This window comes from Hemibagrus wyckioides, linkage group LG26 (genome assembly GCF_019097595.1).
Source record: "Hemibagrus wyckioides isolate EC202008001 linkage group LG26, SWU_Hwy_1.0, whole genome shotgun sequence".
Classification (NCBI taxonomy): Eukaryota; Metazoa; Chordata; class Actinopteri; order Siluriformes; family Bagridae; genus Hemibagrus; species Hemibagrus wyckioides.
The window spans coordinates 17,478,917-17,506,783 of NC_080735.1; the positions used below are offsets into that span (position 1 = coordinate 17,478,917).

The 27,867-nt window shown below is 43.7% G+C and overlaps 3 protein-coding genes across 5 annotated transcripts in view; all 3 read right to left on the bottom strand.

The window, feature by feature from the left end:
* Positions 1-832: 832 nt before the first annotated feature.
* Positions 833-11,637, bottom strand: actr2a (actin related protein 2a). Its single transcript, XM_058380888.1, has 9 exons — positions 11,480-11,637; positions 9,380-9,490; positions 6,130-6,345; positions 5,967-6,039; positions 4,965-5,101; positions 4,627-4,776; positions 4,082-4,227; positions 3,779-3,911; positions 833-2,976 (listed from the first exon to the last, which is right to left on the bottom strand). Exons 1-9 carry the CDS (start codon positions 11,525-11,527, stop codon positions 2,806-2,808), a joined length of 1,185 nt encoding a protein of 394 aa, XP_058236871.1. The 5' UTR covers positions 11,528-11,637; the 3' UTR covers positions 833-2,805.
* A 632-nt stretch (positions 11,638-12,269) lies between these two features.
* atg4da (autophagy related 4D, cysteine peptidase a) lies at positions 12,270-20,557 on the bottom strand. Its single transcript, XM_058380917.1, has 11 exons — positions 20,220-20,557; positions 18,169-18,439; positions 18,003-18,086; positions 17,293-17,466; positions 16,863-17,199; positions 16,705-16,769; positions 16,214-16,338; positions 15,617-15,695; positions 15,453-15,529; positions 13,764-13,883; positions 12,270-13,629 (listed from the first exon to the last, which is right to left on the bottom strand). Exons 2-11 carry the CDS (start codon positions 18,386-18,388, stop codon positions 13,462-13,464), a joined length of 1,449 nt encoding a protein of 482 aa, XP_058236900.1. The 5' UTR covers positions 18,389-18,439; positions 20,220-20,557; the 3' UTR covers positions 12,270-13,461.
* A 1,846-nt stretch (positions 20,558-22,403) lies between these two features.
* Positions 22,404-27,867, bottom strand: part of mast1a (microtubule associated serine/threonine kinase 1a) — a 50,250-nt gene continuing 44,786 nt past the window's right edge. For all 3 annotated transcript variants that reach the window (XM_058380836.1, XM_058380837.1, XM_058380838.1), the window contains one exon: positions 22,404-27,816. In XM_058380836.1, the coding sequence (XP_058236819.1) occupies positions 25,970-27,816 (1,847 nt within the window). In that variant the 3' untranslated portion in view covers positions 22,404-25,969. The remainder of the gene's footprint in view (positions 27,817-27,867) is intronic.

Below are 27,867 nucleotides of genomic sequence, written 5' to 3' on the forward strand. Positions count from 1 at the left end.
CAGCTAGACAGACAGACAGAGAGAGAGAGACGGATTCTGTAAAAGATGTGCAGGAAGAGTTATTCAGCTGTGTACAGGTTGCCATGAAAACCAAGACCGGTGGTCATTTTTAGTGTGCTGTCATGGTTACACACTTCATATCAGAGAAAATTCAGACTCTCTCTCTCTCTCTCGCTCATTCCCTCACACACACACACACACACACACACACACGGCTACTGCTTTCAATAAGTCAGTATAATGAAGAAAAGACGTCAGGTTGTAATTATAAATGAATTTACTTTATTTAAATCAGCTGTCTGGCAGTACGCTACAAACAAAAACAAAAACAAACACCCCCCCACCCCTCCCAAACAAACAAAAAAGAAAATAAAAAGACACTTGGCACTGAGTTACTGCTCGGGGAAGACAAACAAACAAACCAATCCTGACGTTATTTACCGATTCCATGTGAGAGGAAGTCTTTAGCATCCGTAATCGCTGCTGTTCTAAATCATTACTCTTACTCCGTCACTGATATTAGCATTAGCACGAGCCTTAATCACGCAGCCAATCATATATTAGCATCAAATCGCCCTCGCAATTTAAAGAGGCAGGGCGCAGAAACGGCACTAACGTGGGTCGCTAGTCAGGGGATGTTTGTTTGTTCTTGGTTTTGATTGTTACTACTGAGAATCACCTCAGAGAATGGACCGTGACTGACCCTTGGAGCTTTCTTTATCTGCTCAAACACAGTGAAAGCGTGTTTTCGGGGGAAGATTCACTATGTAACGCTGTTACCATGGCAACAGGAGCAGCTCAAAATGGCAGCCAGGCTTTCAGTCCTGAGGTAAAAAAAAAAAAACTGAACAGAAAGAAAGAAAAAAAATAAATCCTTCATGATTTTTCGAAACAAGATTTAGTTTTTATCGAAAAAAAAATAAAATAAAATTAAAATAAACCAGTGTTAAATCTCATGAATTTTGTTGACGTTTTTTTCCAGAAGTAGCCGCATTTCCGCACACCGTGTGTTTCTGCTATGGATCGACGCATCCGTCGACGCTAGCTCCTCGGTTAGCCGTTTTAAACGTGAGGAGAGCTGCCGCTAATATAACCGCCAACACACCGCACAGCAACACAGCTAGCCTAATTAGCATCGTTTTTTTAATTAAATTAGCCCTGTATGCTACTGGTTTTTGTTTAGTTTGATATACATATATATATATATATATATATAACGCACAAAACCTGCTTGTGTACGCGAGTTGCGCTAACACCCCAGACCCACCCGTATAAGAGAAAATATGTGAACCGTATTAAAATAGAAAGCGCACTTGACGATAAAACTGGGGTGGAAGTGATACGATGGTGAGGAGGGTGCTAAAAAGGGGGACAGCTCAGTGTGGGGGACAAACAGAAACAAAACAAAAAAAACAATGCTAATCCTGCAGGCCATGAGCGAAATGTTCGGAATGCTAGAATTCACCCCTCCTTTGCTGTATTAGCATATGTGAACTTTAGAGGGAATGTCTTATTTATTTATTTATTTATTTATTTTATTTTATGTTTAATTTAAGCTATCTTCTCAAAAAGGTCCAGTACCAGGACGTGGGAATGACGGTTATTTGGTCCTGATGGATGGAACACGATTCTAATTTATTTTCACGACTCTTATGCTATACTACGCTCTAAACGACGCCGCTAATACGCCTGAATGTATTTGTTCGCTTTGGCGCCCTCTGGTGGACGAGAATGTGTTGTAGAATAGCGAGTGCGGTTCTGGCAAGCAAATAAAAAAACGAACAAAAAAAAAAAACGAACAAATAATAAAAATAATAGAAAAAGACAGCAACACATTTTAAAAAGCAAGGAATTTTAACGTTTGATCCTGTTGGCTTTAAAGGGGCAGTTTGTACTTTTTTCTTTTTTTTTTTTTTAAAAACACCTCCACTGTGTTTAAAATGTCTTGTTGAGTTTCATGATAAAAGTGGCAGCTGAGAAAACCAGCACTGCCTGAGAGATCATTTCAGGGCCAGAAAAAAACAGCACTGCCTGGGAGATCATTTCAGGGCCAGAAAAAGAAAACATTAATCTGAAATTAAGGGGAAATTGGGGGGGAATCCAAAATTGCACATATTATATATATATATATATATATATATATATATATAGATAGATAGATAGATAGATACGAAATAGCGTAGATTTCTGTTTAAATTGGCATGATTAGAGGTCTAGTGCTTGGGAAAAATTACAGACGGCCCCTTTAAACATCTTACAGTCCATACTGTTTCATTGTTCTTGTCTGGATCCCACCAGGCGATTTGTTCGTTCGTTTAACCCAGTTTATTTAACACGTTTTTAATCTCTTTTACACCGTGTGAGTAAGCTTTACGTCCTTCAAAATGATAGGCAACAAAATGTGAAAGACGTGAAGACAGAGAGAAAGAGAGAGAGAGAGAGAGACAGAGACAGAGAGAGAGAGAGAGAGAGAGAGAGAGAGAGAGACGCTCTATCCTAGGATTAATTTTGGCAGCATAAACAAGTACTTTAATGTGTAAGGATTTGACTTCACGCTTCTTTTTTCTCCCTTCATCAGAGCTTTAAAGTCCACATCGTGGTCAGAAGGCTGCACCAATAAGACGATGATATTTTTACGTTGCAACTGCAAAATTCAAGTATTATCATCGTTATTATTATTATCATTATTATTATTACAATCAGGTAGAACTGCTGATTTTTCCCCATTTATACACTGCCAAAATACCACCCTGTATGAAAGTGTGTGTGTGTGTGTGTGTGTGTGTGTGTGTGTGTGTGTGGGGTTTATCTGACGGTCACGCCGAGTTTCTCCAGCACTCGCATGCCCTTCTCCTGATACTCCTCTCTGGTCAGCCAGAAATTATCCTTATCTTTCATGATGTCAGCGAGCACGGCTCCGCCCAGAAACACCATGTGCTTACGGCGAGGGGGGTCCTCGATACGGATCTTAAATTTCTGCAGAGAGAGAGAGAGACACAGACACAGAGAAAGAGAGCCAGAGAGAGAAAGAGAGAGAGAGAGAGACAGAGAGCTGTTAATATTAATATATATATATATATATATATTGCAGGTTTGTGTTGGAGTGTGTTACAGACAGTAGCATTAGATATAGGTCACACCTCCAGTGAATCAGAACACACCTCACAGTAGCAGTGAGTCTCTCTACCTCTGTACTGTAAATATTACACCATGTGACAAACTCATCTTAGTTACTCTTACTGAAGGAGACACACAGAATATCTCCAAAACTAGTCTTGGGTTTTTTTTTTGTTTGCCCATGACACTGATGGACAGGCAATAAAACCAGCTCCCAAACCCCCTGTGCTCATTTCAGAGGATTTTAAAGTCACCCTGCCCCCCCCCCATTAAATTGTCACATGACCTCTATTTACATCCTGAAACATGATTGGTTGTGACACTTTATAATGCGGTACAGCTTGCCTGTCAACATTCCCAGCATTCTGCTCTGGCCATCAAGAGATTCAGAAACACGATACAAACTGGCTTTAACAGCTTCTTGTTTATCTCGTTTACATTGCATGCTGCGTGAGCTCTGAAGATGCGCTCTGCCCAGACCAGTTTACGTGACCGAGACGTCTTAGATGATGATGGATAGATTCTGGCGCCACCTGGTGGTGGAGGTGCAACAAGCCCTTGTTTATGGTAAAGTGTTAAACAAGGATCCAGAGGTGTGTCATGAGCTAGAGGAATGTAGAAGTGTGTGTGTGTGTGTGTGTGTGTGTGTGTGTGTACTAACAGAGAGTTTGTCCACATCTCCTTTGAGCACTCTCTCCAGGTAAAGCTGCTTGAGCTCGCGCTCCAGACGGGACGGAAGACCAGGATACATCGTCGAACCGCCGGACAACACAATGTGCTTATAGAACTCAGCTCTGAGAGAGAGAGAGAGAGAGTGAGAGAGTGAGAGACAGACAGAGAGAGAGAAAGGGAGGGACGGAGTGAGAGAGAGAGAGATTTAAGTGAGGGTTGTCAGGAAGATGAAAGTCCACAAACACCATCCTTTAGTTTGAGCCCAGCGTGACAGGTTGTCATGGTAACTGACCTGGTGTCAATATCAGCTGCTTGGATGGTGTTGAAGAGCAGCTCGGCCACGCCCACCCCCTCCACGTTAATCAAGTGCGGCTGGAAGAGAGCCTCAGGAGCCTCGAAACGCTCACCTCCGACCTTTATCACCCTGCCGTCTGGCAGCTAGAGAGAGAGAGAGAGAGAGAGAGAGAGAGAGAGAGAGAGAGTTTAATCAAATATACACGGATATATCATACTGCAATGTAAAAAAATTAAAGATACATGTTTCTTGCAGTACATTCTTTCAATCCCACACCCACAATGCATTGCAAATATTGAAGTAGCAACAAGCAATGTAATGTTTAACCATAAACACAACAGCTGTCTCTAAGGAGTCATAGTTTAGGATGTACGCCTCGTACCCAAACCCAAAAGCGACTCACATTCGGGAAAACTTATCCCCCAAAAGCCTCAACAGAGGAAAACAAGTGGAAATTTACAACTTCACCCTGCTGCCCTCTAGTGGAGGCAAAGCAGAACTTCAACACGTGTGTGTGTGTGTGTGTGCGCGCGTGCGCTCACAGTGTAGGACTCGACCAGCACGGTGGTCTCCAGCGCAAGTTTCTGCTCCTGTTCAATGTTGTATCCCACGTAGCACAGCTTCTCCTTCATCATCCTGACCGTCTCAAAGTCAGCCGAGTGGTTGAAGGCGTAACCTCTTAGCAACAGAAGCTACACATAATAACACACACACAAACACACACACATTAAGGAGGATGTAAGGAGAAGGACTGATTGTGTGTTTTGATTTGTGTGTAAGCAAGTGCACTTTGCTGAGCTTGCATGTGTAGATATGTAATTTGAAAGAAAGGACTGTTTGTATGTGAACCTTGTGTGTGTGTGCGTGTGTGTGCGTGTACCTTGATGAGGTAGCGTGTGATGTCTCGCCCGGCAATGTCCAGTCGTCGTGTGAGGTGGGGAAGAGAGAAGCCCTCGTACACGGGACAGATGTGAGTCACACCATCCCCAGAGTCTACAACCACACCAGTGAGCAGGCCTACACACACACACACACACACACACACACAATAAAAGATCTGCATGAACTCTAAGCATTTAAGTGTCAACCCCTGACCTTCACCTTTAACCCTAGAACCTAAACCCTGACCCTTAAAGCCTAAATATTAACCACTAATATTAAGTTGTTGTTGTCCTTTAGGTGCCCTCTGTTTGGGGTCACCACACTGGATCGTCCGGTCTGCATATTTGATTTGACATATCTTCTGTTATATATCTACCCCTACCCCATTAAACCCCAACTTTTATATCTAACCCTAAAGCCCAACCCTCAAACCAATCTTCATCCCTAAACCTCAAATTTTACACCTTAAACTAAACCCCAAACCTCAACGCCAACCTTAATACTCACCCATCAACCTCAACTTTTATATCAAACCCAAATGATCATCCCTCAACTCCAGCATTGAACCTTTAAAACAAATCCTAAACAATAACCTTCAAAAGGTAATACCAACTTAACGCTCAACCCTAAACCACAACCTTCAGATCTACCTCTAAACCCCAAACCATCAAATCCAACCCAAAACCCCAACACTAAACCCATAACTACCCATTCACCCTTCAACCACAACCTTCAAGTCAAATGCAGTCACGGATCTTATCCAGAAACGTCTCGGTTTCATCACAACCAAGCAGAAGCAAAGCCGATTCCACTTGATCAATCGAGTTCCTGTAACCACAATGTCTCCTTTGATCATTCCCTACCCTATTCCCCTACCCTCAGACTATAACCCTCATCCCTGTCCCCTATACCCTAAACATACTCTCTCTGCTTAATACTCTCAGCCCTTAAACCTCAGCATCATTCACACACTCGGACTGTTCCCCAGCTGCCTGGATACCTTGAGCGTAGAGTGTGAGCACGGCCTGGATGGCGATGTAAACGCCAGAGAACTGGTACGTCTCGAACATCACCTACAGAGAGCAAGGAGAGACATCACCAGTGAGAACAGACGCAGATCATGTTAGTTAAATGTTATGTTAGAATTCCTAGTGGTGAGAGACCTCGATGATCTTCTCTCGGTTCTTGGTGGGGTTCATCGGAGGCTCGGTGAGCAGGATCTTGCAGTTGCGCGAGTCGATGTTGAGCTTCTCGGGCCCGAAAGTGTAGTCCCACAGATGCTTCATGTCATCCCAGTTGCGCACAATGCCGTTCTCCATCGGGTAGTTGACCTCCAGCATGGAGCGCAGCTCACTCGCTTCGTCCCCCACCATCAAGTCCTGTCGGGGGTCAGAGGTCACACACGGTCAAAACATTTCTCTTTAAACAGGGAGCTTGATCAGTATTTTTGTGTTCGAGCTAGGAACACTCAAGAACCCTTGTACACTGTCTCAGCACCTGCTATAGGTACCTTATGGGAAATGTGGCTGCTTACCATAAAACCTGCAGTAAGAGCAAGTGTGCATGTGCAAGTATGCAAGTGAACAAGTGTGCTATAGAAGACAAGTGTACCAGTATACAAGTATGAAAGAGTGCTAGAAGACAAGTGTACCAGTATACAAGTATGAAAGAGTGCTAGAAGACAAGTGTACCAGTATACAAGTATGAAAGAGTGCTAGAAGACAAGTGTACCAGTATACAAGTATGAAAGAGTGCTAGAAGACAAGTGTACCAGTATACAAGTATGAAAGAGTGCTAGAAGACAAGTGTACCAGTATACAAGTATGAAAGAGTGCTAGAAGACAAGTGTACCAGTATACAAGTATGAAAGAGTGCTAGAAGACAAGTGTACCAGTATACAAGTATGAAAGAGTGCTAGAAGACAAGTGTACCAGTATACAAGTATGAAAGAGTGCTAGAAGACAAGTGTACCAGTATACAAGTATGAAAGAGTGCTAGAAGACAAGTGTACTAGTATACAAGTATGAAAGAGTGCTAGAAGACAAGTGTACTAGTATACAAGTATGAAAGAGTGCTAGAAGACAAGTGTACTAGTATACAAGTATGAAAGAGTGCTAGAAGACAAGTGTACTAGTATACAAGTATGTGTGTGCAAAAAGACAAGTGTACCAGTATACAAGTATGAAAGAGTGCTAGAAGACAAGTGTACCAGTATACAAGTATGAAAGAGTGCTAGAAGACAAGTGTACCAGTATACAAGTATGAAAGAGTGCTAGAAGACAAGTGTACCAGTATACAAGTATGAAAGAGTGCTAGAAGACAAGTGCACTAGTATACAAGTATGAAAGAGTGCTAGAAGACAAGTGTACCAGTATACAAGTATGTGTGTGCAAAAAGACAAGTGTACCAGTATACAAGTATGAAAGAGTGCTAGAAGACAAGTGTACTAGTATACAAGTATGTAAGTGTGCTAGAAGGCAAGTGTACTAGTATACAAGTACGTAAGTGTGCTAGAAGGCAAGTGTACTAGTATACAAGTATGTAAGTGTGCTAGAAGGCAAGTGTACTAGTATACAAGTACGTAAGTGTGCTAGAAGGCAAGTGTACTAGTATACAATTATGCTAGTTTTCAGCCTAGCATGGAGATGCGCAAGTATGCTAATGTAGCATGCAGAGGTGGGAAGTATGCCGAGATGCGAGGCTGCATTATGATTTGCATCAGCTACGCGAGTATGCTATTTTAAAGTTATCGAGTGCAAGGCCAGATCTGACGCTGTCCTCTTCCTCCCCGTCACAGACACGAACGATCTGTCGCTTTCACTTCCTCAGCGTGGGCCAATTATAAATACACTTTACAGCCACAAGAAGAAACTGTCCGTCATTACCGTTAGCCATGTTAGCATTTCTGCGTGAGTTGTGATCATATGGAGGAGAATTGATCAGTGTTCACGTTGAAGGAGACGTGTCAGTGAGAGGGCGAGTGAAGCTCTTTATTTAGCGCTCACATCTGCAGCACAGTAGGACGAGGAACACTGACGCAATCATCAGTGACTTCATGGGGTAGAGAACTGAAAGGCAGCCAGCACACACACACACTCAAAAACTGAAGTAAACCTGACTGTTACTTTGTTATGTATTACACACTCACACACACACACATAGGTAATTGAAAGAACACAAAAAGCCACAAACAGGAAGAGTGACAAAAGAAAAAAAAAAAAAGATAGAGATAGAGCATTTCAGTTTCCTGTTTCCTAAAAGTTACCCCACCTTCTACTAGGTAATGACTACAATCAGAGGCTTTATATCTAATGAAATACCTGGCAACCACATGGCATCACTGTAAACGAGAGAGAGAGAGAGATAGAGAGAGACAATGCAAGTGTGCAGCTGTGCGAGTATGTAAGTTTGTGTTTATACATACATGCAGATGTTCAAGTGAGAGGGAGTGAGGGTGCAGGTGTGTGAGGGAGAGAGGGTGCAGGTGTGAGAGGGAGTGAGGGTGCAGGTGTGAGAGGGAGTGAGGGTGCAGGTGTGTGAGGGAGTGAGGGTGCAGGTGTGTGAGGGAGAGAGGGTGCAGGTGTGTGAGGGAGAGAGGGTGCAGGTGTGAGAGGGAGTGAGGGTGCAGGTGTGAGAGGGAGTGAGGGTGCAGGTGTGAGAGGGAGTGAGGGTGCAGGTGTGAGAGGGAGTGAGGGTGCAGGTGTGAGAGGGAGAGAGGGTGCAGGTGTGTGAGGGAGTGAGGGTGCAGGTGTGAGAGGGAGTGAGGGTGCAGGTGTGAGAGGGAGTGAGGGTGCAGGTGTGAGAGGGAGTGAGGGTGCAGGTGTGTGAGGGAGTGAGGGTGCAGGTGTGTGAGGGAGTGAGGGTGCAGGTGTGTGAGGGAGTGAGGGTGCAGGTGTGTGAGGGAGAGAGGGTGCAGGTGTGTGAGGGAGTGAGGGTGCAGGTGTGAGAGGGAGTGAGGGTGCAGGTGTGAGAGGGAGTGAGGGTGCAGGTGTGAGAGGGAGAGAGGGTGCAGGTGTGTGAGGGAGTGAGGGTGCAGGTGTGTGAGGGAGTGAGGGTGCAGGTGTGAGAGGGAGTGAGGGTGCAGGTGTGTGAGGGAGTGAGGGTGCAGGTGTGAGAGGGAGTGAGGGTGCAGGTGTGAGAGGGAGTGAGGGTGCAGGTGTGTGAGGGAGTGAGGGTGCAGGTGTGAGAGGGAGTGAGGGTGCAGGTGTGAGAGGGAGTGAGGGTGCAGGTGTGAGAGGGAGTGAGGGTGCAGGTGTGAGAGGGAGTGAGGGTGCAGGTGTGTGAGGGAGTGAGGGTGCAGGTGTGAGAGGGAGTGAGGGTGCAGGTGTGAGAGGGAGTGAGGGTGCAGGTGTGAGAGGGAGTGAGGGTGCAGGTGTGAGAGGGAGGTACACTAGCGAGTGACTACACTGTTACCTTGATCTCGATGTTGCCCACTTTGGCTGTGGAGCGGATGATGGGTCGCCCCACCAGCGCAGGGAAGATGTGCTCAGGGAAATTTGAGCCGGCATATCCACACTTCACAAACTGAGTGAGAGAGAGAAAGAGAGAGAGAAAGAGAGAGAGAGAGAGAAAGGGGGCATCATTACTGTCCACTCTATACACTAATGTATAAAACATTACCAACATTTATTTATTGAGAGTTCAGTAAACTCAACACACACACACCTCATTAAGTCCCTGATCCCCTGCCCATTAGCAGTGTGTGATTAATAAAAACAAAGCCATCAGTCTGTCTGAACATGAGAACATGACACTGTGTTTGGTGTGAAGATCCTGAGCAGTGAATCATCTTCTGTCTGAACCACAGCCTAAAGCTTTTTCCATCCCCAGGCCTCAGGCTTCACCTGATCAACCTCGGGCTTCACCTGATCAACCTCGGGCTTCACCTGATCAACCTCGGGCTTCACCTGATCAACCTCGGGCTTCACCTGATCAACCTCGGGCTTTGACCACATGGCCACAGACATCTAACATCCAGGCATCAGGCTTCCCCTTCTCTACCCATTTTGAAGCTCCCTTCACCTGACAGAGTGAGGTGGGACAGCTGGGTGAAGTGACTGAAGGCCTGAGGGTGGATTGTTAACATCCTTTTTTAGACAGAAGTTCAGCTGCACGTCTGCACACACTTTAGATCTGAGTCATGCGCAGAGTTAAAAAAGTGCGAGCTGGCTTCCTGTGTGAACGCGGAGTTTGTCAGAAGACAGAGAGGACACACTCTCATTACTCAGAGCACACCGGGTTGCCAGATTGGGTATTTTATATAAACATTATTACTTTATTTATTTATTTATTTATTTTATTATGTTTCACATCAAAGCATCTTATACTTCATCACATCATAAGTGGCGTATCCTTACACATTATTTTTTACTAACTGACTTCAGTGGGAAGAGAGAGAGAGAGAGAGAGAGAGAGAGAGAGAGAGAGAGAGAGAGAGAGAGAGAAATGAAACGAAGCTGGTGAGGAAACGACCGATTCCAGCTGCTGTAACAAGCGAGAACAGGAACTCTCTTCTAACTTTTATAAACACTTGTGTTTAACCGCTATAGTTTATCATGACTATCATGCGCGAGAGACAAAAGTGGTTTTTAAGACGGTGTGAAGTGATGTCTGAGGTGGGAAGCTGGTGTGGGGGGGGCGTGTTTTAATATCTTGGTGAGGACCAAATGTCCCTACAAGGATAGAAATATTTGACAAGTGTTAAACTTGTGTGGGCAGAATAACCATGATCTCAAAGAGCCACAGTTTCTCCTTTTGGGTTCTGGGGTTAAGTACAGAGTTAGATTTAGATAAGATTGATAAGAAGTCAATGGCAGGTCCTCACAAGGATAGTACAACAAAGCGTATGCGTGTGTGTGTGTTTTTGTTAAATCCCCCATCTAAAATGTTTTTCCGTATCAGGAGCATCAGTAAGGACTGAAAAGAGAAAGCCATCATCATGATGCATCCCTCAGGTGGAGCTCTCAGCCACTCCTCTCACCTTATTCCGGATGTGTGAATTTCTCTCCTTTTATCGGATGTGATAGGAATCAATGAGCTAGCATGCTAGCTTGACGAACCGTGTACTTTCTCCTTAATGTGATGTTAAATACGTCGGCGACACGTCCGCGTGCTTGTTCTCGAAACACACCGTGTCATTTTTTTAAGCGAAATGGTTATTTCTCCCAACACAACAACACTGCTGACAATCACATTCCATTGACTAGCCGTAACCACCCCGACACTTCTTCACCCACCCGTATTCAGGTTCTCAAGATATGATTGGCTGCGCAAAAGTTGTCGGCCAATCACAACCCATCAAAACACGGAAGGGGGATAAAGCTAACCAATCCCCGAGCGAGAGGTGGGACTTGTCGGAAAACGAGTGGGAACCGACAAACCGCCACCCAACACGGTAGGTAACTGAGGAGCCGACTTCCCGTTTCCATCCTCTCTGAACGATCTAAAATGGCGCGGTCACTAAACACACATCCTGCACCGAATACGCAAAAGAGAGAGAGCGCGTGCACTCACCCCGGTGCCGTTATCACACACCACCACTTTCCTCCCCTGACTGTCCATCTTCTGGTCAAAATCCGAGAATCCGCCCTGATCTGGCAGCCCCAACTTTCCCCAGCACAGGCGGAAGCGCCGCCCAGCCCCACTTCCGTATTCAACAACCGCCCGGGAAACTGATCAAAATAAAAGTCCCCCTCTTCATCGCTGTTAAGACTACAGCAGTAAGAAACGAGTTCAAAGAAACTTACTGCAGCTAAAAACAACAGTAATACATTTAAATCCCCTCTTTACTGCGTTTATAACTAGAGAATTTTCAAAATAAAAGTCCTCTCAGCTAAAAATATAGCAAATAAATAAAAAAAATACAAAAATATTCAAATATAAACTGTTTTTTTTTTGTTTTGTTTTTTCAAAATTAAAGTTCAATTTGCTGCATTTTAACAACTGCAACCTGAAAGCTATCAAAACAATTCCCTTCTCCATTATTAAAACAACATAAACCTTTAATAACTGAATTCTTGTCCAAATAAAAGCCTCGATTATTGTACTTTAAATACAGCTATGAACTTTTCAAAATTAAAGTCTTTATTCACGGTATTAAACTGTACTCTGAATGCTTACAATTAAATTTTACTATTTTACTGCATATAATCAATTAAGATCAATTTCAAAATAATGCCTTTAAGCCTTTCAAAGTAAAAGTCCTCCTTCTTGAAGAAAAATATTCACGTCACAGTGAAACTTCCTCCTGGTCAGGAAGCAGTGCCAAATGCTGGAGAACAAATAAAAGAGTGATACGGAAAACTGTCATACACAAATTAGTTAAAGTTTTTAATAATAATGATAATAATAATGTGGGGAATAAAATAAGGTAGCAAAATAGAGTCTGACATCCAGTCAGTCACTGGGGGAAAATGTGTCATGAGGAAAATCTTGCAATACTGATATCTTGGAGCATTAGTCAGGATTAAAACATTTTAGAAACCAAAACTCGAACAGGAAGTCACTCAGGTTTCAGAAGCATCGAAGGTGCACTTCAGTAGCTGTATTCTCAGGCAACACCATAATAAAACAAAACAAATTCATAAATTAAACGACAGTAACAACGACATCCGCTCAAACATTTCCACATTTAACGGCATTCAACAACATCGAATACAGACATGTGTTTACCCCAGCGTTTAAAAAATAAAATAATCCAGTGTCGTGTTTCATTTCATCAGACAATAGTCCTGTGATTTCACCATGAAATACGAATAAAGTCCAGTAGGAATGATCAGTAGCACTATTTACATTCGAGATTCAGAAAAGAGGATTCTTGCACGAGGACGCCAAGTCTGATCCACACCGGCTCTGATATTCATCAGTAGTCAGACCGGAGTGAGTGACGGGGATGGAGAGAGGAGCAGGTCAGAGTTCCAGACACGATGATGACCGCAGCAGCAGCAGCAGCAGCTTGTTCTCACCATCACACTACACGAGCAACCCGTTTTACTTCATAGAGACAACCAACAGTGCAGATTTAACATATTAAAAACAAAACAAGAGAGAGAGAGAGAGAGACAGACAGGGATAGAGACACAGACAGGGATAGAGAGACAGAAAGAGCAAGAGAGAGACAGAAAGATAGAGAGGAGGAGAGAGAGAGACAGGCAGAGAGAGAGAGAAAGACAGAGACAGGAAGAGAAAGAGTGAGAAAAGAGAGAGAGAGACAGAGAAACAGGGAGAGAAAGAAAGAGAGACAGGGAGAGAAAGAGAGAGAGAGGAAGGCAGAGAGAGAGAGGCAGAGAGAGAGTTAAATTGTAGTGAGTGGCTGTGCATAAAATAAAAAATCTTCAAGACATCTATTCAATTTTCTATGTTCTCCAAACACACACACACACACACACACACACACACACACACACACACACACACACACACACACAGTGTGCTCCATCGTGCTCTGGTGTCAGTCTGAGTATAGAAGCTAGTATCCGCTGCAGCTGAGCGAGTCGTCACAGAAACACAAAGCCCTCGGCGCTGCTTCTGTTCACGGTGTCAGGGGGCAGGATGTGGTCACTGGGGTCAGAGCTGCCTCCGCTGTACCCCTCCAGACTGTAGTCCTGCCCTCTGCCCTCCACAAATGTGAAGAAGGGGTAGCGCTCCTTAGACACAGACAAAGCCTGAAGTGTAGAAAACACAGAGAGACAAATTGATTCACTGACTCACTGAATCACTTCAGACTACTGAGGTCTGAGCTTCAAGCAGCTGTATCTATAAAGGTGATGAGAGTTTAAAGGCAGAGGCTGTGACTCACCTCACTAACAGCTGAACACAGTGCCTCAAAATCCTTCTTACTGTGAGCATAAAAACCCAGAGTGCAGCTCGGATCCATACGACTGAAGTTCATCTTCCTGGGAGAGTTACAGTGATAGGACTGGGGGGGGGGCAGACAGACAAAGAGAGAGACAGAGAGACAGACAGACAATGAGAGAGTCAGAGAAAGACAGACAGACAGAGAGAGAGAGAGAGACAGAAAGACAATGAAAGAGAAAGACAGAGAGACAGAAAGAGCGAGAGAGACAGTCAGACAGAGAAACAGAGAGAGAAACAAAGAGCGAGAGAGAGAGGGGGAGACAGAGACAAAGAGAAATAAAGAGAAAGAGAGACAGAGAGAGAGAGAGAGAGAGAGAGAGAGAGATTAGACAGGACACTGCTGAGTCTCTGATATGTAAGTGTAAGTGTAAATATTTAGATGTGGACATGAGGGAGCTGAACTCCTCAGAGTTTTCTCAGAGATTTAATCTGGTTGTACCACACAATGATATGATCTCAGTCTAATCTAAGTCATTAAATACATGCACGTCTCCCTAAACTCTGTGGACTAAACACAGGACTCTGTATTGTGGACTGGAAATCAGTTCTCGACCTGGGGATTAGTCTCACGGCTGTCGACAAAACTTGGACTCTGGAAGCCGGAACTCTGACTTAGACTCTAGAGCTCTGACCCTGCTTCAGATTAGGGATTATATTCAGACCTGCTGATGAAACCCAAGACTTTAGACTTGACTTGGACTCAACACCACTGATATGAACCTAGTCGATGTTATTAGTTAGGTTTTAGTTAATCTAGTGGTTACATTTCCCCCGTACAGGAGAGCTAAGACGATCCGATCCCCCACCGATCCAAGTGTTCTGGCCGAGAATCAGACCTTAAACGCTGACAGATCGACAACACGATGCACCCAGCCTGCACTATGTTTCACTAAATAAGAATAAAAACTCCCAGGTCTGAGGTTCTACAGAAGCAGGAACATGTTCTCTGCAGCATGATGTCACATTTTCCGATATGGGAAATTCCTCCAGTATTTTTAACCCTGAAATCAGGAAGTAGCTGCTGCTGTTGCTTGTGCTGTAAAGGAGGTAGATATTTGCTGGGGTTTTGATTTAATATGAGATTCTCACAAATACACAGAGTGAGTAGACTCTTAGCCTGCGAACGCCAGAGTTATGAGAAAAAACAAGAAAAATTATTCCGACTCGAGAGCTCCATATATCGTCTTTTGTTTACTAGATAAAACTGCAGTTTGTAGTTATTAATAGAACATTAGCTAGATTTAGCACAAATTCTAGCATCTTATTCATCCTGCAAACCATTTGATTCACATCATCTGCCAGATTTCCCGTTTCCCAAAATTCCCAGTAGGAACTTCCAGTCAGATGTGGACACACTCTTTATTCCAGGTAAAAAGTGGCGGTTGTTGTGGGGTCCAAACCATGTAAAGTAAATAAATAAATAAATAAAGCAACAACGGCCTTCATTTGCATACTGGAACATGATTGGCTCTTAGATTTTGTGATGCAATAACTCTTCATCTGTCGACATATTCGACTCGGATTTCCTGATGGGATTTTTCTTTTTTGTTAAGCGGAGCCCAAACACGTTAAGTTCATGCATCAAATACACGTAGATTAAACACGTGATGTATAAACGGCGCTCTCTTACCTCCAGCGGGAAATCTCTGTGTGTTAAGTCTACCACCGGCTGACAGTAGTGTGGGTCTAAATACAGCAGCTGCTCATCTGAGGGAAACGAAGCGACCAATCAGATCACATATGAAAAAACAAAACACTGGGCAGCCGATCGAGACGCGAGTGACCGCTACTCACCGTGATAGCCGAGGAAAAACAGCGAATGTTTGGGTTTCCCGCCGATGATCCCGATACAGCAGTCCAACTTCAGAAGATTCTAGAAAACAGAAAATGTTTGCTGAAACCCTGAACTGATTACAGTGTAAACGAACATCTAGAAAACTAAACCCCTCCCACTTTTTCTTTATTTACACATCAAATACGTGTACAGAACGCTCCGGTTTACGTCACATGTAAGGAATAAAACATGACGTGAGCTCGTACTGATAGAACAATAACCCATGATGCAGTCCAGAGAATTCGCTGCTTATATACAACGTTCATGAACGGTCACGAATTCAGTGTTGTGATGTCATTTTCACGTCCAAATATGAAACTCTAGAGTGGAAAGAGGTTCGAATGATTGACATTTGCTTAGAAAAATGTAGTTCATTGGAAAGGATGTTTGAAACGACTAGGCTTCTGTGAGACACATCACGAACATTTACAACCAATCTACAACATTAACAGCTTCTCAATGAATCAAGCCAGGTTTAAAAACACATTATTATGGATTTAATCACCTGGTGAACATAGCAAGCTTCAAATCTCCTGCTCTATCTTCCTGAGTTTTACCTTGACGCATTCGGTGTAGGAGGGGTTTAGTGAATCTCCTCCCAGTCGCACCGGGACCAGGATGATGACAGACTTCCAGCCGGAACTGCCGGAGTCACACAGCCGCATCACGTCCCCTTTATACACTACAAACAAACGAAAAAAGTCAAATACTGTATACGACACTGTGTAGGCAAAAGTATGTGCACCCCCTGACCATCACACTCATATGCTTCCACAAAGTCTGAAGCACACAATTGTACAGAATGTCTTTGCGTGTTACAATTTTCCCAGAAAAACTAAGAGGCGTGGCAACGCTCCTGTGAATAACACAAAGCTCAGAGCTCCATGAAGACATGGTGTGGAGATCAAGGTTGGAGAAAGTGAAAGACCTGGAGTGTTCTGCACAGAGCCCTGACTCTGACTGACTCAACCCCACTGAACACCTTTCAGATGAACTGAATGTGATGCATGGATGTGATGGTCAGGAAAAAACACACTGTACTCTGCACCTGTGCAGTCCTGAGCCACGTACACGACCAGATTGTCCAGCTCTGTGCTTCTGTCCACAGCTTTCCTAAACAAAGAAACCAAGCAGAATGTGAAGCACCATGTCTGTGATGTACGTGTGTAATATGAATCAGTGAAACAGTTAAGGCCGCTCGCTCACCGCAGGATGTGTGCGACGAGTGAGGGCCCGTACCAGTCTCCAGCCTTCTTCCCAGACTCCTTGCCCAGATCGACCAGCCGGTGAACCCCGAACGGCGCCATCGGCTCATCCCCGAACCACGACACCAGCCTGCGGTGGAGGATCTCGGTCTGTGTGTCACGTCTCGACTCACGTTTCGGGACCTCGCTCGTAGAGGACAGGCGTTTCTCAGGTGCTGACGTACCCCATGTAGAGCTGAAGGACGGGATGGAGATACTGACCGGTCGAGACGGAGAGCGAGGTCTTAGCACCTCGAAATCCACATCCGCCAGCTGAGGACAGTCCGGCCATCTCCAGTCTGCAAAACAGACGACGGTTAGTAACGGATACCACACGTCAGATCCGGTTTCTCCTGATGTATCGTGTTACTGAGTGTCTGTCTGTCACGTACTTCGAGGCAGAAGATGGAGCATGAGCCCCTGAGCCAGCAGCATCTGTCCGCTGCGCAGCATGCAGCCCCAGCCGCAGTCCGACGTCAGGTTCGAGCCCTCCAGCTGAGGAAACTCCTTCCTGTAGGTGAGCCAGACTCGTGAGCCGAACGCCAGCCGGAAACGCGCCACTTCCTCTGAGGAAAGAGGAGGCAAGCTGGTCATACTGTTGCGTCATTACAGAGGCTTAAAGCGGCAGTTTGTAATTTTAGCATGCTTTTACAAGAACATCACTGTTAGTCCTTTATCACTGGCCTTAAACTGACTTCATTGCTATTTGGTAAAATAATCCGATTTGCTATTTAAGGGAAAGGAGGTGGAGCCAAGCAGTTGTGTTTTGTCCATTTTCTGGGCCAGAAAAACTTAAACAAAATAAATCATATAGAATAGCTTAATATTTTGTAAGACAAAAACTGTGCTTATTAAAAAGCACAAAATTTTTTCCGCTCTAGAATCACAAGCAATGTTTCCACATAAACAAACACTCAAAGTCGCTAACGGCTGCTTTAATGAAACATACAGAGCAGCGGTTATATAAATCACACCTGTACTAAATAAAGGTTCAATCAGTAATGTAACAGACACTGACAGGTACACACACTGACCGCTGCAGCACACAGTAAACACATTGCAGGTGTGAGTCACGTAAAGTGCGAGAGGAACAGAGTCTCACCTTCACTGTCCAGTAAGTAGGCCTGTCCCATCAGGAACAGCGGCGATGTTTTGTTGAAGAAGGTTTTGCTTTTCACTGACCAGCCTGGAAAACATCACTCATCCATCAACATCATCAAATAAGCTCCGCCCCCTAGCACTTCCACAAGCTGTTCTCTAAAACACACCGTATTTGACGTTGTTCCACGCCGACATCAGCTTCAGCTTCAGCTTGTCCACCTCATCGGGCTCTCCCGCCCCGTCAGCGAGCGACCCGTTCCCGAAATGCCCCCTCGCCTCCAGGACCTGCTGCGAGGAAGGGGGCGGGAGTCTCCTCCCATCCACCAGGTCGTTGTGAAGAGCTCCGCCCCTCGCGTACTGGGCGGCGCTGGGCGTGACCGAGTTCATGACTCAGGCCTCTCGCTGACCTCTGCAAAGAGACATCATCACCAGCTCGAGCTGAGGAGAATAAAGAGAGACCAGAGGCGAGAGAATGAAACAGACTCCGTGTCATTCAGAAGGCAGAAACATGACAAAAACCCTGCTGCGTCTGTGATTAGTCTCCTGTGAGAGCGTTCTCGCTACGTGATTATATCCCTCACGTAACCAGATTCCTGAAACAAACAGACTGAAGAGATTAATGAGAGCCGGAAATACTGGAATATCACAGAGTCTGGAGATCAGTCACATGTGAAGAGTGTTTACTCAGCCCTGCACTGGGTGTGTGTGTGTTTGTTGATTCTTTTGTTGCGTCATTGGACACCTGAAGCCAGGTGTGTGTTTGTGTTTGTGGTCACGTAACAATAAAGAGCATCTCCGTTCTTTCCAGAAACACCTTGCGTGTCAGGCTGTACTGCTTTCCTCCAGAGTGACCAGCTGATGAATGAAACACGACTGGAAAATGGACGACCTGTCATTGTTCCACACAGATGCAGCTATTAAATATATACATTTCCATATTCTATTATAATGCTATTATAATGCTTTCTATCTGTTTTTTTTCCCAGACTAATATGTTTTCACTTCCTTTTTCACCAGAGCGGGCAGTTTCAGGAGAAACTGAAGTGCGGTAATGAAAAAAACGGCAGTGTGACGACATGACGTGGAGATTTCATTCAGAAGAGTGAACACGACTCCGTGAATCATTCCCCTCAGACACCACTGGGATTATATGAATATTTAAATAAAAAAATATTGTAATAAAAAATAATCATAATTTAATTAAAATAAAATAAATATTAAAATAAATATAATAATAATAATAAAAACTCTAATAAAGATTTAAAAAGATATAAATTGCACAGAGAATAAAACCGTTTCAGGTCTGTGCAGTTATATGAAAAAGTCTTTTTATATGTAAATGCATCAGAGTTGATATTATCTTATACCACAAATCACTGACACTGGAGACTCCTTCCATCAGCCCTTATTTATTATTATTTTCCCATAACTGCAGGTCCTGAAGTGTTATTTTTATATGAAGTCTTATTCCACAGAGCTTTGCTTGTCGTTTATATTTCCTTACGTTTATTAAGGAACGTCACGTCGTAGTTTTTATCCATTTATAGTTACACTGAACGTCGTGGGACGTCTCACACCGCTGCCAATTAAATTTAATAAATAGCGAAACATCATCATACTTTTATATAATCTGTTTAAGTTAGGTTAAATGTCGCGGGAGATCCGTGAGTTTCAGTCGAATGAATGAATATGCAAATTAGTGTTGTGACGTCATTCGGAGAACCACAGACTCGGTACTTTTCCCTGAAACAATGTTGTACAACAGTGTGTGTGTGTGTGCGTTAAAGAACTGGACACACGACATGATTTAAAGCAGGCATGTGATCCGAGTGTGACTGAATGCAGGAATTTTTTTACTAAGACTTGCAAAAACGGGGAAGAAAACAGTCAAGTCCGCAAAAACATAATGCTGAAGTGACCAGTGACCATACAAAACGTCAATAAATCAATAAGAATAAAAAAAAAACCCTCAATAATATTAATTATTATATGTTCCGTGTAACGCGTGAAAGAGTTCAGAGAGATCATTTACAAAATGATCAACATTATTTTGCAAGTAGAAAAGGGCAAGAAAGTAAGACATAAGCAGACACAGCCTTCTGAGCGACTTTGGAACATAAATTATTTTTAAAACAGAAAATTAACAGGAGCTAGCTGGACAGCTAATGCTAATCATTAGGCTAAATATGTTGAATAGTGCTGTGGGATAAACACTTACCTTAGTATTAAAAGCCTCATGTTTGTGTGTTATTTAATGTCTTTTTTGTGTTTGTTTGTTCCGGTGATATTAATGTCGGCGTAGCTGAGAAACAACACTGGATGTCAAGGCAAGGACGAGTCGACTGCACCTTAACTAGCTAGATAACTAGATAACCAGCTAACCTTAACATCCGGAATGTCCATCTATTCATCCTAGAAATCATATATTTAAATAAAAGCAAGCGCAGACGCTCATTTTTCTGATCTACTCTGCCTCTGTATGGGTTGACTTCATAAGCCAAGCCTGTGCCTCAGCAACTACCGCTTTCGTCCGTTCACGATAACGCTAAATTAGTTCCTGTTGTCATAAAAGCACCCGTGTTCCAAACAGACCCAGGCGCCCTACGGAGGCGCCCTAAAGAAAGATTCCGGCTCGCGGTTTACGCGGCGCGCGCAAGGGAACTCAACGGACAACAGAGTGCAGTTGGGAACGCAGCCTAGGTGCTCCTTGTATTTAATATGTTTAAACGGACGCGTCGTTATATTTCAAATGTTAACAAGGCTGTTTAATCTATCTATCTATCTATCTATCTATCTATCTATCTATCTATCTATCTATCTATCTATCTATCTATCTATCTATCTGCCTGTCTGTCTGTCTATCTATCCATGTTTAAACCATCAATTTCTAATGCTAATGAATCCGTAATCAGTCAAATATACATTATAAATGTCTGTCTATCTATCTATCTATCTATCTATCTATCTGTCTGTCTGTCTGTCTGTCTGTCCATTTTTAAACCATCAATTTCTAATGCTAATGAGTCCGTCAGAAGTCAAATATACAAGATCATAAATGTCTGTCTGTCTGTCTATCTATCTATCTATCTATCTATCTATCTATCTATAAACCATCAATTTCTAATGCTAATGAATCCGTCAGAAGTCAAATATACAATATCATAAATGACCGTTAGCTAGAAGTTTATGCTAGCTACTGGATGCTAGTCTATCCTGCCATTAGCAAAGACATCAGGCTAATTTAGTTACATACAGCCAGAAAATGCTAGTTTTTTTTCTTCTTCTTCTTGCCCTGCTCCATGGTCCAGTTCTGATGTCTATAGTAGGATCTTTCGCTGGTGTTCAGGAGCCAGCATAGGAACTATGCAAGCTGTGATGCTCTGTGTGTTCTGACTTCTTTCTATCGGAGCAAGCATTCACTTTTTTCAGCAATCAGTGCTTGTGTGGGATCAGACCAAACGGGCAAGACTTCTCTCATCATGAGCATTCATGAGTCAGTCACAAGGTCCCACCTTGGGGCACACCAGGAACACCACACAAGACCTGCTGTTTTAAGATACACCTGCTCAGATGATCCCAGTCATCTCACTTTATCACTCAGATAGTCTTACACTCGAACATTTTGAGATCTGACTCGTCACTTGCTCCCCCTAATGTATCCCACAACCTTAATGGTTAATGTTCTGTCAGTGGTGTTAATGTTATGTCTGATTAGTGTATTGTTCCTCACACCGGAAGTGAGATTGTGGTTCATTCCAGTCACGCAGGACTGACTCCTGGTTCCACCTGTATAATCTACTGATCCTGGCTTTCTGGGTTTCTGCTCGGCCGGAATGTAACGCTGCACCCACTCCGTCTCTTTCTGGATAAATTTGGACAACCCTTACCGTACCGCAACCGATTCATCAACAACAAGTAAAGCTCTGGCCTCCAGTCCTTGGTTCCTGAGAAACCTCCGTTCTGTATGTTTGTGTTTGAATGTTTATTGCAGGATTTGGGGTTCTCCAGGACAGGTTTGGGAATATTAACCTAGCATAACCTTAAACCTGGTAATCCTAACCTCAGTAACTAAAATGAAATCTATTTTTTATCAAACCTTCATTCATTCGTTCATTAATCCTCGACGATAGTTTCATCCTGGTCCTGGCCATGGTGGATCCAGAGCCTATCCCCAGGCATGAGGTCTACAGGGATGCAGATTCCAGGTTTTCTGGAAGCTTCCTGACGAACAAGGTAATAACCAAACGCACATACATACAGGAAAGCAGGTCTCCTGTTAGATTTTCCTCATGTTTCCACATCAGGGGAAGATTTACACTTGAACGCTGTATGAATAATCAGATAAACAAATATCACTAGTGTTTTTGCGCTCAGTACATAAAGAAATACCTGCTAATCAATATCACTTTATTTATTTATTTGGTTACACAAATAGGCTGCATGGACTGAGAATGAAAAGTGCTGCAGAGTTGTAAGTAAATAAATGAATAAATAAATAAATAACGAGTGATGGCCAAAGCCGACAGTGCAGGTAAATAACAGGTACATAATAAATGATTGTTCCTTTATTTTTCTCTCTAAAACATTCATGTTAAACAGAGAATATCTGCATTTGGGTGTACATTTTTCTACGCGGTAAACGAAAATACAGTCCCATGTGAAAGAAGATCCGTTCTGACGTCAAATAAAGTGCATTCTCGGTAGATCACAGAATCGTAAAAACAAGTAAATAAACAAACAAACGAATCCACAGAGAAACCGCAAATGATGCATGGGAGGGTCGACGTGGAATGAGCCAGGAGGCGGATTCGTCAAATCCATGGTTTTACATCAGGAATAAGAAACTAGGCTATAAAGTGGAACAGAAAACATTACAAAAATGTTGTATTTTTTTTTTAAATGTCATGATTTCGATATACTATAACAGTCACGTGATAAAAGTGACAACAGTCAATACATGTGATATTTATTTTTTTATTTATTTTTTTATGTAGGTCCGGCTGGAACGAGTCTCATGACCCTGGGATCTGTTCCATGGTGTGGTTAGAAAGCCAAGCTGAAATCTTTCACCTGCGTCATTATGATAGCGAAAAAGTCAAAACACTCGTGTTTCTGATACTCGGTTACGTCGCGCCGTGTCAGTTAGCGCTTGACGCTGCTCTTCAGAAAGGAGGCATCAGTGGACTGGGTTTAAAATCAAAAGATGTGGATATGATTAAGGCTTTGTGTTGAGTTTTAGACTGACCTTTAATACGTCTAACGGCATCCCTCAAGGTTCTGCTCTAGTTACCGGAACGTTTTTTTTTTCAACATGTAAAATTTCCATTTCTAACAGTTTTGGTGTCCAGTGTTTGCACACAGAAGGAACACTAGAAGGTTATAGTGGCTTTATGGACATCTCTTATACCCCCCCTAACGGTCAGTGAATGCTAATGAGGAAAAGTCTAAGGGCCAGGAATGTTGGATGAGCCTAGAGCTGTGCTGGACAACGTGCTGGAACAGTGGGGGGTGAAGTGAGAATGTACCCTGAATGGGCTAGCAGTTTATCGCAGAGCAACATACACACACACACACATATATGTTCGTAGCTAGGGGCAATTTACTGCAGCCAAACCAATATACTGGGAGGAAACCAGCTAAACCCAGAGGAAACCCACACAGTCTCACAGGAAGAAAGAACATCCACACAAACACAAGCTTAGAATCAAAGCAGGACACATGGAACCGTGATGCGATAAAGCGACAGAATTTTCTTCTTCCTCTCTCTCTCTCTCTCTCTCTGGGTTTTTCTCTTGAATCTACTCGTAGTCCCTGATTTATTGACCTAGCATGAGGATATGTTTTCTGTAAGTTGACCATGACTCGTTACACAGAGTGATGAGAAAATAGTTTCAAATCCGGGGGAGTGTATTACACAACATACAGGTCACTCAGCTTACGATTTAGCTTCAGTAATCAACTATGAGCGAGCAGGATTGTAAGAGCAGGCTGTTGATTAACACTCCTGACCTAACAGGACACATACACACACACACAGCCTTATGGACTTCAACCGTAAAAATCAATACACGCCTCCTGAAAACACATCAGGCCAGTAATCAGGCTACCAGTGACACCAAAATCTGACGATCGATACCGCAATCAGCAACATCAGTCTCTCACGTGAGTGATCACATGATCGATATCAACTAATCCCGTTAACAAACTGACTCCTGATGCTCCTAATCATCCTCTTAAAGCTGTCGTTCTTCCACATGGAATTCGTCCACAACCGTTACGATTGAGTCATTTCAAAGACGTTAATAAAACTGTCACTTACACCTGATATTGCTAGTTTCTTCCCGTCAGGCTTCTAGTTTTGGGTTTTACATTTTCTTTAGCCCCGCCCCTAGGCGTACACCAGGGCAGGTAGTGTCGACTGGAGGGGGTGCTGAAACTTGTCAGGTGTTTTTTTTTTTTTTATTGCACTTGCAGTTCACCTCCTGGGCAGCAGGGGTTAGCTCTTTTTAAAATGAAACCAAGTGCAGACACACTGCTGTTTAGTCAGCAGATGTCAGCACATATCTGTTCACACTGTGTGTCTGGGATTTTTTGGATATGTAAAGGGATATTATTTTTGTAATGGCTGCATATTTAGGAATATTCACCTTAATAATGCAGAAAAGAAGGTTTACAGAAGGTTTAATGAGAAAACAATGTTATAAACAAATAGGCTCAAGACCACGCGAAATACAAAGATGGACCTCGGAATGAAACTACACCGCTAGGTCGACTGCGATAATTATAATACATGAACGGTTATAAACTGTAATTAACGCCTGAACATTATCATGATAGATCTATACATCATAGCTCTAGCCACTCTAGCAACAACATATTTACCAAATACCATCTTTTTGCTTCTTATTTAACGATGAAGATACTCCATATTGGGGAAGTCAGGACATGTCCTAAATCCTAATCAAAAGATTAAATGTGATAATAAAGTTACCAGGATTTGTGTTAAAAAGCTGATATTCTTATTCTGAATGATTTCTGCAGTATATTGAAATGTGTTGCAATACTTCAAGTATTTCAGCATGAGCAAAATAAAACACGTGTTTTCACTTCAGCCAGTCTGACTTTCCACACGTTCCGCTCTGCTCGATACATTTAAACCCACCGGCATGTGCAAAACGTCGCTTTTTCGCTAATACCGTTGCTTTATCCATCGTGACAGCCCTCATAAACACGTCTGGGGCAATCCGGCAGAAAGGCACCTGTTTAACGGAGCGGATACAAAGCCCACGTCGGCGATTATATCAGCGCTGTTTAAGCTGCGACGGAGGAAGGGCCGTCACTGGGCTACTACGCCAGGCCTCCTGTTGGCACCTGATAAGAAGGCTACGCTCGCCCATGCAGTGCAGGGAAATTCAAAACCGTCTTAATTTTAAGGCTTTCGCCCTTTAAAATCTTCCATTAGTTTATGACGGAAAATGAAATCTCTCAGGGTTTTTTTTTTTTCCTTTCTTATTTTGGTCCTACTTATTCCTCCACCTACATAGCTTAGCAAGAAGCCACGGGCAGTTTGAGCACTAGCTGCATAATCACTGGACGGCATGCTAATCACACACAGAGGAATCAAACTCAAGAGAAAGGATTCTTTCATACGTGTACCAAATAACGTCCTTGCCATGTTGTTTGTTTTAGTGAATGTCTCAGGAAGAAACCAGTTTGCTTAAGCGATGAATTGGCATTCACAGTTTTCAGCATTGTTTGATCTGTTAAAGCACTTTGCACTTTCTTTTTAATCTTGCCACTCAAGCAACGATCAATCATTCTCGGCACACATACCCAGAATACATCTACTATCTTTTTTTATATACACAATAAATAAAACCGGTATTAGAAGAACCTTATCACAATAGTTTTGTCTCGTCTCAAGTGCTAAATCTCCAATAAAAGGCAAAAGCATACTGTGCTGAAATGTCACAAGCCATTCTTCGTGCTCTCGTTCTTTTTCTGTGGTATTGTGCCAGTAGGGCTCGGTGTTGCTACTTTTAAGTTTGGGCTACCTGAAACCTCAGTCTTTCCTTGTGCAATAACCTTGGTTTCGTCTGATTTAACAGCTTCCTTGCCCTTTGCCGCCTCCTGGATTAACCCTTTGGCCGGTTCTTTTCCGGTTTTAGACACACTAGCTGAGCCATTTTTGTCACCAGGAGTAACAACGGGTTGGAGAGGTGATTTTGACAGGCTAGGAGTGGCTGCAGTTGGGGATGGCGTAGGAGAAGGAGAATGCTCCTCAACAACTTCCAAGAGACACTTGTCTTCCCAGTCCAAGGTGCCTCGGTAACAGTTGACTGGAGAAAGGCCCTTATCCTGTCGTAGCTTTCCCAGAGCAGGAGATTGGACCTGGGGTGGGAAAGGTGGAACAACCCCTTTGGATGGAGGTAATCCAGGTCTTACCCTCATATCTGGAGTCCTAGCATGGGTCTCTGCACCTGATTTTTTAAGAATGTCTCCATCTGATGGTGCCTTGACAACTCTGGATACCTCTGTGGTTGTTGCCGAGACTGACACTTTGTCAGAGAGTGGAGATGCCTTTACAGAGCCACTGCATGTTACACCAGACTTGACAGTGCTGATAGTCTTTCCTGTATCTTGTTTCACTTCTTTCAGTTCTGTTTTCTTTTCAGCGTCTTTTCCTTGCAAGTCCTTGATGACACTGATGGAAGCCTGGTGATCTTTGGCAGTCCCTGGTGTCTGTGATTGGACAATCTTGCTTGGGGGTTTTGTGTCACTAACTTGACTCGTGCCTCCTGCACCGACACTTGGGAAGGTAAGCTCTGTGGTTTTTGGAGCAGGCATGGTCAGAGGTGATGGAATTGAAGGAACTACACTAAATTTAGACTCTGGTGCAACAGGTGAAGGTTTGGTCACAACAGGCTGGCTGGTTTCAAGTTTGGTTGTGCTAGCATCTCTTGGTGTGGATGGTGATCGTTGAAACACATCAACAACTGGAGAGCTTATTTGACTTGACTTATCATCTGAGACTTTCATGCTCATGATATCCTGCTGAGCCTCGGTGGCAGGGGGTGACTTCTCCAGGACTATTGCCAGTTTACTGTCAATTCCCTGGGTTAAATCAACAGACTTCATCCTGCCATTGTCCTTTTCCTTCACTCTTCCAGCAAGCAAAGCATCTCTACTCAGTGGGGATTCCTGCCTGCCCAGCTTCCTTACTGGCTTCAAAACACTTGTCTCCAGTGGAGCTGGAACTGTGGGTTGGGTAGGCGATGGGGTAGTTGCAGACGTTGAGGCAAGATTCTCTCCTTCTGTTTCCAACAAGCTTTGGAGACCAAGCTCACAGTGGAAGCCCTCTTTTCGATAATCTGAATGGCCAACCTCCAGACTGTGCTTCCTCATTGCCCCAATTCCACCTTTTTTGTCTGCGGAAGACGTAGAAGAAGATAATGGTGACCCCAGCTTCTCTGCTGACTGCACCCGCTTGAGAAGTGGAGACCGGGGTGGTTCGGCACTCTTGGGCCTGGGCCTTGTAATAGGAGGAGACGAGTGCAGCTTGACAGGGAAGCTCTGGGTCATATTGGAGCTTCCAACCGTGTGACCCGACAAGGACGGTGGTGAAGACTGAGTAGGGGATGGCGTATGTGCAAGCGGGGATAGAGGGATGTTGCCAGCGGATTTGCAACGTGCTGAGCGGTACTGACGGTGCAGTTTAGGTGACAGGCCATGGAGAGAGCTGGGGCGCATGTGCTGGGAAGCTGCAGGTGAATTTGGTGTGCTGGAGGCTGGAGAGCTGCTCTGAGAAGAGGCACCTAAAATGAGCAACCAAACAGGATAATATTACAACTGTTGATTCAATTCAA